Source organism: Notothenia rossii, assembly GCF_949606895.1.
Source record: "Notothenia rossii genome assembly, chromosome: 1".
NCBI classification, from domain to species: Eukaryota; Metazoa; Chordata; class Actinopteri; order Perciformes; family Nototheniidae; genus Notothenia; species Notothenia rossii.
This window is the reverse complement of record NC_136912.1, coordinates 73,871,620-73,884,312: the sequence shown is the minus strand read 5'-3', so window position 1 is coordinate 73,884,312 and position 12,693 is coordinate 73,871,620. Positions and strand designations below refer to the sequence as shown.

Genomic DNA, 12,693 nt, shown 5'->3' with positions numbered 1-12,693 from the left:
ACCCTGTGAGTGCTGCTGACTTGACTGACCCAGACTCAGTTGGTGTTTCTCGTTTAACTTACACAGAAGTTGTTGATGAAACCAATGCTATTTGCACGCAACCTCATAGTGTTCATGCGAGCTGTGGTGGTTCAGTCACTACTAGATGTGGGAGGCATGTCAAACCTCCTAAAAAGTTGATATATGAGATGGCAGCACAGAAGGTTGAAGATACCTCATCTGTTACTAGTTCAGTTTTTGCATTCTTCCATAGGATATTTGAGGTTTAAGCCGTCAGGATATTCTACCAGTTTTTTATGGGTTACATCCGAGTAGTATTTGTATGCGTTTCTAGATTTGTGGGTATGCTATGTGTGTTGCCTTAGATGAGATGCTTTGAAGGTGTAAATGGCATATTCTGCTGGTCTGAGAAAAGTATTGGGCCTGGTACCTCCCTATCCTTTTCACTCCTTATGGGAGGATTTTGTATCGACTGTAATTTGTGTCTTTGATTTGGTTTCACCTCGAACAGCCACCACAAATATATATTTTTTTCTTTTTCTTCTTACCCTCTTGTCTTGATGATGTTCAGTATTTGCCTGTAGTTTAATATAATTTAAGGGGGGTGTATGCAACAGTGTAAATAATGAATGTTTGTTTTATTAAATCCTGTTAAACATAGTTTTGTCCTTTTATTTTATTTTGAAAAGCCGCAGCCGGAAGATAGTGTTGCGCTGAATGTGGTGCATTTTGGGAATCCGTCAGTGTTAGAGGATTCTTAGCTTTGGGTGAGTTGTGGCTGTGTTCACACTCAGTTGTAATATAATAATAATTGTGATCTACGTGTACTATTCTGTGTATAATCTATCTGCATTTATTGGTTATATTTTATGTTTAGCTAAATGTCTTCAGATTCCGTAGTGTATCACTTTTTAAAATAATTGTACATAAACTGAGAGTGAGCCGTTTTTCAGCGAACTAGTTAGCCACTAACGTCGTGGAGTACATGTGGCATTTACGTCACTGAGGTGAAACTTTCCTTTGTAGAGCAACATCTCACTATACTGTGGCTAAACTGTGGATCTGTGTGTCTATTCCATGGTTTGCAGGTATGTTTATTTTGAGCTGTTAAATGTTTTTATTGAATACTGTTCATCTAAGTAATTTGATTAATCTTTATTGTCACAATTACAAACTAAATTGTTTTATGTTTGTAATAAATGTTATTGGGTTTCTTTGTTTGTATTTAGAATCCTTTTTCTCTAAACAAATGATACCACTATACGATCACTGTAACGGCCCGTCTACACTAAAGGCATAAAAAAATCTTGAAGCTGGGCGTGTCTGAGGCTTGGCGATTTCTCGCGCCCAAGGCGACCAACAACCAATCAGGAATCTCCCGCCCGATACGGCATACAAAGCAAAAAAAAGCCCGCTTCTTCAACGAAGTAAACTGGATATAAACTCCCCAACAGTTGAAAACCTACCAGTTTCACCAACTGTCTCTGCCACCTCCCGCCATGCCTGGTTCCTCCGGTTTAGGTCCCGGTAGGTGAACAGAGTACAGTAATACAGGACTGGGACACTTGCCACAGCAACGATTACCGTAATTTTCGGACTATAAGCCGCGCCTTTTTCCCATTTTTCAACCCTGCGGCTTATTTAACGGTGCGGCTAATCTATGGATTTTTACAGCTAACGGCCACTAGGGGAGCTCCTAAATCTATGGATTTTACAGGTTACGGTCCACCACCTTTAACTCTATTGGCTCTATGGTCGGTCCGCGCCCCCCACCTTTAAGCGGCGGGCTCCAGCAGGAAAAGCTGGAGGCCGGAAAAGAGTGAGACAGGTAGCGCGCAAAAGTAAAAGTGGAACCGAGAGTGGTACGAGAAACAGAACGAGAGCAAGACAGACAGACATTACGAGAGCGAGACAGTTTTTCCCCGTACCACTGGTTGAAAACCACTGCTGTAAATCACTGCCGGTATGTGCGCTGGGAGCGCACCGTTTAAGTTTGAAAGTTGAAAAGTTTGTGTGTCTGAAACGCTATGTGATACAGTTTACACAGCACAGTACATGTTCTGTAGCTACTATTGCACTAAATGGTAACACTTGAATACGTTATGCAAATATGCAACTTGTTTGTTGAAATGTTAATAAATGGGAGCTTCCTCAAACAGCAATCTCTTTCCCGACAATCCCCTCTGTGCACGAACCCTTACATATGGTAATTAAACATTAAAACACCTGCGGCTTATAGTCCAGTGCGGCTTATATATGTACACATCATTCAATTTAGCTGCTGCGGCTTATATTCAGGTGCGCCTTATAGTCCGAAAATTACGGTAATTTATCCTCCATTTTATGACATCTGGAAAATAGTCAAGACCTGCAGTATCAGCATACACGCGGTTTGATTGGCTAGCGCTTGTACTGGCGGAAATTGCATAAACAGGATTTGATTGGCTGATGCCGAGCATCGAGCCTCAAAAGTTGAACATTGTTCAACTTTTGATGCCGATAGGTGCTCGTGATGCTTGCAAAGCCATGCCATGCTCCCCACAATGCAGTTCGGCGAAGATTAAAAATCTTCTACGTCACCCCATTCAAGTCAATGGGCGAACCGTTGAAAGCATTTCTGGATGCCTGTAGTGTAGACGGGCCGTAACAGTGTTAGAGGATTCTTAGCTTTGGAGCAACATCTCACTATACTGTGGCTAAACTGTGGATCTGTGTGTCTATTCCATGGTTTGCAGAATAAAAGCTGATTGATATTTTAAACTGACTCTGGTGAAGTACAAGAAAGCAACAGCAAAGCAGGAACCAAGTGTCACACTTCCACTCCTCTCTCCTCGGTTCCCCTCCTCAGTCCTCCGCTCGCATCTCCTGTGGGCGGCACCAAGTCTCGAGGAGAGGAGTCGAGGAGGGGAAATTTGAGTATTGAGAAACCTCTAAGGTTTCGGTGAGTAACACGAGTGTAATGTGTAACGTTAATGACACCACTTACGGGATTTGTAGTCTTTCTAGTTGACTAATAGAAAGGCGGGACTTCGAGTGGTGCAGTGACACGTCCTAAAACCCGGAAGTAAGCTGAACATGGTCCCTCCATGGATGTATAATAAGGTTCCCTTGACAAAAAAGCAATGGGATTTCTCCATAGGATTTTGGAAAATAGTTCTAAATAAGGTCTGTGGAAAACGAACCTGTTAGATAAATGCACGTTTTTTCAGCCGGATAATATCCACATGTCTACGCTACTTTTATAATCTTTGAATCATGAATCGATCGATTAGATTTATGAACTATTCTACTCGATAGATTTATGATTCGAAAATTCTAAAAGAGAAGGAAAAACATTTGTATTGTAGGGCACGATACTCTATATTCAAGGATGTAGTAAAGATACCACAACATATTTGCATTATGGGTGAGAGACCCATATCATCCAAATATGTTTTTTAAAAAAAAGTTTTCAAAACCGTTTCTAGTCTTCGGCATTTCCAGACAAGTGGCTACTGAAATCAATCTCGCTGCTGTCTGTGCAATTTACTCGGCTGACTTTTTTTTTGCTTACTTTAACATAATCTTTCATGGTGGGGCTAAGATATTTCTTGGTATGGCTGTAGCCTACCCCAGCCATACCCTGGATACTTACTGTATGGGTCTGAAAAAGGAATTGGACTTCCTCTACCTTAAGGCCTCAAAGCATTTCCAATACTCTATACTGTTGATGAACTTTCATTGTAGAAAACCTATTTCTGCCAGGAATGTAAAAAAGAAGAAATATTTTGAGTAAAGACAAATAACATGAGGTAGCGAGTCCCACAGAAGAGTTTTAGTTTGATACATAGATGGGGGAAATGATAAAGATGTTTAGGGTCCAGTCACAACATCCGATGCACCTTATTCAAACTGGGGGGGAATTATTTAGTTTTCTAAAGAATTGCGTTTTGCAGAGCCAAACATTGTTTCCAAACAGAATTTACTTAAATACAGACATGGTAAACAAATCACATTGTTGCTGCAGCTTTAAATATATTTTGCACTTTTAGTGGAAATGTTAATAAAGTAAAAATATTGAGAATACAGACATTGAAACTTTATTGTTAAAATTAAAAAACGTTCTACTCTAGTTGTTCTGGCCCTAATACTCCTCCATACAAATACTTCTAAAAAAGGTATGAGTTTGAATAAACAAGTTTAAAAACAATCAATGGACACATAAGTTGTAACTGCATTGCCAGAGCTCCATACTGCTATTGTCAAACAAGACATTTTATATGTTCAGTTATTATAAACACATTTTCAAACCTCTTCCAGACTTAAGGAGACATGTAAACAGTATTACAAACTGTCAAATAGAGCTCAAGCAATTAGTTAAGTCAACTTGTATATAGATTCCTTGTTTCCAATTTGATATCAATATTTTAATTTTAAATAACCTGAAAACCTTTTTGACTCTGGGATACTGAGCAGATGTTTTATCAAGGACAGGATATCTGACATCAGATATCAGATTGAATAGATAAAAGAAATAAATATTAAATTAAATAAGGACTAATGTTGTTAGTAAATTGCCCAGGGGGTCAGAACAACACCCTGAAGCAAATGTGCCTGATTTACCTTAGTTTCACAACTAGGACACATTTTCACCAAGGTTTCTGAGCATTTACACCAGTTATGAAAACTTGCCAAAAGCACTTCCTGCCAGACAACTTTCTTTGTAGCAGGAAAATAAAATGTCCAAAGTGTGGCCAGGTAACAATTTTGTTCACTATTCTTTTAGGTAAGAAAGATAGAAAGTAAATGTGAACACTACTGACAAAGATAAGTAAAAGACCTCATTATATCAAAGGCCCGTTTCGGTATATATATATATTGTATTATAATTTAATCTGATGGATAGATCTGAAGCTGACATTAAATATAAATACCTTTTAGTTAAAAATGTATATTCAAAAGTTATCAAACAAACGGAGGGAAGTCAAAAGCATTAGCCTTTGGATTATAGTGGAGTCAAAGTATTGGAGTAGGTACACTTAGTTATGGTCCGCCACAATTTGGCACCAAACAGCATAAAACAAGATTTTGAAGCACAAATCTATGGGCAAAATAAACCACACATCACAAAAATGATGCTCGGAATAATTTATTTACTGATCTATGAATCAGGTTCTCACAACAACAGAGACACATATCACAAACAGTTGAATTCATCCTGAGAACAGATGAGGTGACACAGATCACCAGGAGCCTTCCTACTTGGGGGCACACCTACAATTATTTACTTTTTGGCCAACCATCCAATCAATTATTCAGAAAATGAAGGGGCAAAATATTCTTCAAGGCCTGCTTAGGCACTGTTACTCTTTTGCCAATTGATCTTTTTGTCAATATGGTGATTTGTTCAAGAGGTACTTTTAACATGTTTCATGTCCACATTGCACATGTTGCCTCATGAGCAGCAAACATATGCACTCGTCTCTTCGAGTGCTTGATCAAGACTGTTTAGGGAATAGAGGGGTATTGTTTTATCAGTGATACAGACATAAAAACACATACAAATGTATTATTAAAATTATTTCACTATCACCACTGGACAACACACAGGCATGTTGTCCAGTGCAGGCAAGTCCTTCTATTCATCCATGAGTTGGCTTTATTGCAGTGGTGCGGGACTGATGGAGGAAGAGCAGGAAAAGGAAGATTGCGGTGTTGCGTCTGTGGAGAAGAGATTCAGTCACATTCAGTTTGAAGAAATGTATATTCATTAAGTAAATTGTTACATCTTATAACAGCAGAGTGTCAAATCAAAGTTTTCAGATCAAAATAATGTTTTATTGTGACCAGCAGAGAGAATCATCATTATAACTGAACATGTATAATATACTTAATTATTATGTCTTACTGTAACAAGTATCAGAGTTTTGTTTCTGTTCTCGTTTCATGTCGTGCCTGCGTTGCTTTAATATTGGTGTTTTCATAAAAGGTCATCTTTTAGCTTGCTTTATTGTCACATATATTGTTAATTATATTGTGAAGTTTAAAGGATGATTAAAAGCTGGTCTCAAAGAGGCAAGCTCACTGGCTTCACATAACTTTATGCTTGCGTTTTTAGTCAACCACTATAGCAGTTGCTGCTATGTACAGCTTCCACTACAGTTTCTGTATAATTGTCGTATTTTTACTTACCATATCTAGTCCACGCTTCTCTTTCCTCTGTATATCACTGCAGAACAACAGGTTGAAATGACATTAGAGAAAAATAATAATTTTACTTCTTAAGTCAAATAAATGTTTGGGTGGTTTCGGTGGGACTTAAAATAGAGTTATAAATATATCTTTGCATATTATAACACTCACCTGTACCAAGGTTGCTGCCTTCGCAAGAGACTGAGAGGGCAGGGGAAAAAAAGGTTGAAATTCAGTCAAAATGTTGTCAATCATTTTAAACATGATTCAGCTGTGCCACCTTTGTTGCCCTCTGAGGCTTGAATCGTCTTTACTGCTGTTGTGTTCCCAAATACAGAAAGACATAAAATCACTAGTGCTAAAACTTTTCCGTTAAGAGCATAAACAGAGGGTTAACTTTTAATATAAACAAAAGGACACATTAGCTCCAAACTAAATTCCTATATTATTTATCATCATAAACAACTGAGAGATGTCACAATCCTACCTGAGTAGATCCTCTGGGCGCAGAAGAGGACTTTGCTGCCCTCTGGTGTGAGCGGAGTCACCACCACAGTGTAGACATCCCCACACTGGATGTTGGGAACATCACAGCTGCTCTCCCCGGGGGAGGCGGTGCAGGTGTAGTTGTTCCTGCTGCCCACCAGCTCTGTGACGTAGCTGTGGCTGCTGCCAGCACCGCGCCAGTGCACCCGCAGAGAGCTGTGGGCCATCCCATAGAGCCGGACGCCTGATGGACAGCAGGCACCTGAGAGAGAGAGAGACATGAAGGGAGCTTTCTGCAGTGGCTTTAATGTCTGAAAGATAACCAGCCCATTCAAAGAGAGCACTACAAATTGTTTTAATTTTTGGAACATATATTTCACCGAGCTGTCAAATGTTAATCCTGACGCACATGAGCAAAGCAGTCAAGAAATGGCTTTGAATTTAAAGTGTATTTTGTAGTGCCGGGACTCGATTAAAAACATTAATCTAATTAATTAGAGATTTTTTAATTAATTAATCGAAATTAATCGCATTTTTAATTACATATAAATATTTGACCTGAGAACAGTGAGAAGATGTCAATAAAGTGTGCCGTCACACAGAGGTACTTTGAATTGCTTACCGGGGTCCAATGATCCCCAGTCAGGGCAACACATTCGGCTTTCTCCAATAAATTCTCTTTATCTTCCTTTTCATTGTCATAAAGCTGCTGGATTCTTTTTGTCACTGTCTTTCTGCATGGCAGCTCATATGTTGTGTCAGACGATGCAATCTGTAGTACCTTTTGCAGCCCCTTATTTTCTACCACTCCAAGTGGTCTACAGTCGAGTGCAATCCAGTGAGCTGGTTATTTTTTTCAGACGTGGACTTAGTTATCCTGGCCCTGAAACCAGTCATCTGGTTGAGTGTAGGTTGGGTGTGGGTCATACTTGTCAACCCTCCCGATTTTCGCGGGAGACTCCCGATTTCATTGCCCTCTCCCGGTTTCCTCCCGGGGTCATATTTCTCCCGCATTTCTGACAAAATCAGATTTACACACGACTGTTTCCACTCGGACTTTAATAAGCTACACCATTGTTTGGTTTCCATGGTAACACGTCTCTTTAGTAGCGCGCGCGACTCAATGTCTGAGAGGGAGAGGCAGATATTCAGAGAAAACAGAACAAGAATCGACAACTACTCTACTCTCTGCTCACTCCTTTCCTGTAAAATGCAGGTCCAGTCCACACATATGCTCCATCAACAATGATCATCATTGTTCCAACGTGACGCTAATGCTAACAGGCTAACTTAAACTGCTAAACCTCACCAAAACAAATAAACGCACTCTGTTTCAGCGACGGACAGTAGCATGCAGTCCACAGCTGGGTCCTATTTGAGCTTCTGACACCATGTTTGTAGATGTAGGTGCATTAATAAACAAGGCAAGTCAGGCTGTGTCTCAACGCCGTGTATTCACATTAAGCAGGTAATCATACAACTGAGGTATAGTCACGTGAGGCAGATATATATCACAGGCACAATACGTCCACAGGGTAGAGCTGCAACCTAGCCTAAACCACCCTGTAACAGGTGCTACAGGCCGCAAGGCAGTGCACTTACAACTACAATAAGCATGTTAATATTAATCTAACAGCTCCGGCGATCCACTAGCACCCCCCATTGATACATACCATAAACAATCGTGTATATATATTGCTTCTTTTTTATAATAAAAGTGTCATGTCAGTGCTTTCTGGTAGATACACTACAGTTGCAAAATATTTTCTTTTCATTGGAAGAAAACCCAATCACTTACTGGACGAGAAGCCCTCATAGGAGCAGTTTGACCGGCGCCCGCTGTGGCTGATCGCCTCCATGGTGATGGTGTAATTGGTCCCACAGGTGATGCATCCCATGAGGCAGTGGGAGTCCATGGTGTGGCAGCGGGCGTGGCCACGCGTTGATGTTAGGGAAGTGATGAATGTATGCGCCCCTTTAGCGGGAGACCATGACACATTGCTCATTGCCTGCGTCACCTGATCCACCACTTGATCCACCGGGCAGCACGGTCCTGTAGAAGAGGATGATACATTTAGTGTTGAAGTGGAACAAAAAAACTACCATCTGTATTAAAATCAGAATACCTATATTCGTCCCACAGAGGGGACATTTACATTTGTTACAGCAGAAAAGAGCAAAAGACAGCTTGATATTAACTAAGAAATCAGTTTTTATTACAAATATCTGTGTTCGTATTCCATGCTGAGGAAACCTTAAGGTGTTCTTGAGGCTGTAGGTGGCGCTACACGTCACTAGCATGCTATTATATTGTTGTTTTTAAGTCCTGCCTGTGCTTTATAATAAAATGGTTCAATCACAACTTTTGACCGCTCACCTGTTTCCAACAATTCAGAGTAGCTGGGTAAACCCAAGCCTGCTGGGCTGGTTGCTATGACGCTGACTTCAAAGTTAGAGCCACAAGGAAGGTCAGTGATGTCGCAGCTGTTTCCGTCTGTGTTGCAGGTGCGTGTGCCGTCATCTCCCGACGCTGTCACGGTGTAAATAGCAAGCCTGTTGTTTGGAGTCCAGCTGACACTGAAGCAGGAGGAGTTTCTCTGAGTCAACATCAGATTCATCGGCATGCATGGAGCTGACGGGTGGAGGAAAAGAGGAATTAAGAGCATAATCAAACCTCTGAGACTACTCCACATACAGTACATGAGGAATGGATGTGAAATTAATGAATTGGCTGTAGGCCTATGTGTAGTTTTAAAATATACTGTAGCTCTCTGATGACCAGTCTAGTTCATAATATTAGATATCAAGCATTTGAAGTCATTCAAAACTATTTTTTAACTGATCTTTTAGCGTTATTTAAATGGGAAATCTGAAAATGAAACAAAGTGGAAAACTTTACAACTTAAAAATGTAACTGGATATTTGCTGGATACAGGTGGGCACACGTTTCCTACCTGTGATTTGTGTGTGAGCTTTGCATGCCCGGTTGCATCCGCTGATGTCGTTGCAGGGTGTCACCACCACGCTGTAGGAACTGTCGCAGCTGAGGTCAGAGAGGGCGCACACCGGAGCCGTGTCGTTACACAGGATGACCTCTGAACTGTCTGCAGCTCGAGTCTGGTACAGCTCTGCCCCCCGAGAGACCGTCCACGTGATCTCAAACGTGTCAGTGCTCACGGCGGAGATGGATACACCCTCTGGACAACAGAGCACTGAAAGACACACAGGGGGTGTGATACACAGAAAATCATGAATTCAAATCTGTCCCCTCAGTGGCTACTTACAGGTGGTGTCGTTGAGAACCTGTCCTTCAGGACTGCTGCCAGCCTGGTTGAAGGCCATCACAGACATCAGGTATGTGTGGCCACATGTGCAGTTGTAGGTGCAGCTCCTGCTGGTGGTGTTGCAGCTCTCCTCTGCACCGTCTCCTCTCTTGATGAAGGCTGTGTAGCTGTCGACGTGAGTCACCGTGTCCCAGGTCAGCGTGCAGCTTCCTTCTGTCGACTCCACAACAGCCAGAGACTGTGGGGGGCAGGGGGCTGACCGGACAGGACAGCAGAGAGTTTAGTCATATTTTAATGACAGAGGGTTTCAGAGCAAACTAGTGCTGCCATCATTTTTTTATCCATATCTAGACTAGCACTAATGTGTTAATGTTAGAATTCTACATATAACATAATAATGTTTTTCTTATTAAACAACTAAATGTAATCATAACTCTTGTAGGGAAGTGTATGTTCAAAGTATCCGTTTGATTTCCTTGTATATTAGATTTAATCTATTTAAGAATTCTTCTGATGGTAAGAAAAAGCCTTATGTATTTTATGTTTGAAGAGAATGTGAAGATTGAATGATCTTATAGCTGTCTCGTAAACAGATCATAAATATGCAAAGACGAATAGATTTCTTGTCAACTTTCAAATTAAACCATTTTGATAATCCATTAATGTAAGGATCAGAGGTTCAAATTGATCCTGTAGTCACATTTATGGCATCGAAGTAACTTTGGATAAAAGTGATTCTAAATAAGATGTAATGAACTAACTTCCAACCAACCAACACTTATACAGTATCTTGTGACTAATCCAATACTCCTTGCATTATTATGGCTTGCTCATTATAGGTCTACGGTGCCCTATTACAAACAGATAGTTCACAAGTGTGATCGGAATTAAATGTAGTCTAATACTCACAGGTGATGAACACCATGGGGCCGGATTGGTCGCTGGGCCCGGCCTCGTTGGAGGTGCTGACCCGGACTATGTGTACCTCTCCGCAGCCCACTGGAGCCAGGATGCAGGAGCTGGATGTGGATGTGGAGTTACAGGTGAGGTTCTGGTCGCTCATCACATGGTACTGGAGGGACCCAAAGACCCCCTCATCCCGTTCCCAGGACACGGAGATACCGGCCAAACCGTTATTCATCACCATGGAGACATTGGCAATAGATGGCATAGCAGGTCCTGTGAAAACAATAAAACATGCCCAATGATGCATTAAATAAAAGCACACATAAAAACACACTAACAGGAGTAGAGAAGTATAATTAGAGTAATAGTTTCTAAATTACTCTTACCAGTAATGTTTGGTGAGGAAAATGTTATTACTAATAATACTGTATTCATCAGATGGCTGCCGTTCTTAGATATAGATGTCACAGCCTGAGGTTGAAAATATTTTATATAGTTCAAACCAACCCAGAGACCCACTATTTCAGCATCAAATGACTGTTTACATGTCAACACTTATCGAGTTATTTGACCATGGCTTTATAACTAGTTCTATTTGTACAGTTTTTGTATTCTTGTGATGGCATAAGTCTTTGTGGACAAATAAGACACTCCAGAGAAGACCAGTGCTACCTATGTGTCTTTTTGAACTACTAGGAGTCGCCCAAGTTCAAATGTAGAACCTTTTCTTGTATGGAGTAGTTTCCTTTATGAAACAAAGGGTTTTAATACCATTTCAAACAACTTGAGTCATGTTTTCTGTAGCTTATATAGGCTACATCCCATGATAATCATTTGAAGATATATATTTTTACACAATATTCTGTGTCTTAAGGTCATGTTTTAGGTTCCACTATTATATATTTCTAATAAGTGCAAGACTGTGAAGAGGTTAAATGTTTCTGGAAAGCAAAAACTTTTTTTGTGTGGAGGAGGCGTGTGGTGCAGTGGATAGAGCGTGGGTATTCGGATCAGGTTCAAACCCCTCTGCAGTCAGAATGTCGTTGTGCCCCTGGGCACTTTACCCCAAATTGCTCGTGTGGGGATTGCCCACAGTATTGAGTATGTAAGTCGTGTTGGATAAAAGCATCCAACAAGTAACATGTAATGTAATACTTACCCAATAACATGAAAAGTTCTGTGACTGTGTTAAGTTTATTTAAGATTGCAAGCCTAGTTAATATTTTCTCTCATCTCTACACGTATAATATTTTTTACATGATCAAATAAAAAAGGCACATGGACTCTATATACTTGTAGGAGCAATCATGGGTATTTCCCACACACAGAAAAGAGTCTCGGTGCACGCTTACTTGTCATCTGGTTGATGTACTGACTGTCCTCTCCCTGGCGGCCCTCGGGGTCCCAGGCGAAACCCTTTATGACGTAGACTGAGCCCATATCCAGGCCGGAGACGATCCAATTGGTGCTGGAAGTGTTGTGCTTGATGAAGGTGGTGTTCCAGCCAAACTTGTACAGAAACAGGCTGTACTGGACAGCGTTGGCAACAGGAGCCCAGGACACAGTGATGCTGTCGTTGCTGGGAGAGGAGGCGGAGAGCTGAGGAGGGGGCAACACTGTGGAGGGGGACAAAGTTTAACATTATGAAGCGATTAGGGCGACTGTACTTTGAGTGAATATGTTTCTCTTGACTTTGATTGTTGCTTACTTAGTCATTTAAGATGTATGCTTTTGAAGCCAAGTCTTAAGGGAATAAACATCCTGAGTCATGTTTTACAGCAGTTAAGTCCTAGTAAAGCCCTTACTTTTTTGTGAATCCATTTTTTTATTTTTTGTTCTATTGTCA

The 12,693-nt window shown here is 40.8% G+C and overlaps 1 protein-coding gene across 1 annotated transcript; it reads right to left on the bottom strand.

Moving 5' to 3' along the window:
* Nucleotides 1–5,085: 5,085 nt before the first annotated feature.
* Nucleotides 5,086–12,668, bottom strand: LOC307019469 (fibronectin type III domain-containing protein 7-like; the record flags this gene model as incomplete). The annotated part of the gene is made up of 10 exons (XM_079650420.1): nt 5,086–5,700; nt 6,172–6,372; nt 6,659–6,919; nt 8,456–8,710; nt 9,035–9,289; nt 9,612–9,869; nt 9,942–10,214; nt 10,851–11,120; nt 12,200–12,463; nt 12,653–12,668. The coding sequence occupies 9 exons, from the start codon at nt 12,666–12,668 to the stop codon at nt 6,266–6,268; spliced, it is 1,959 nt and encodes a 652-aa protein (XP_079506546.1). The 3' UTR covers nt 5,086–5,700; nt 6,172–6,265.
* Nucleotides 12,669–12,693: the final 25 nt, after the last annotated feature.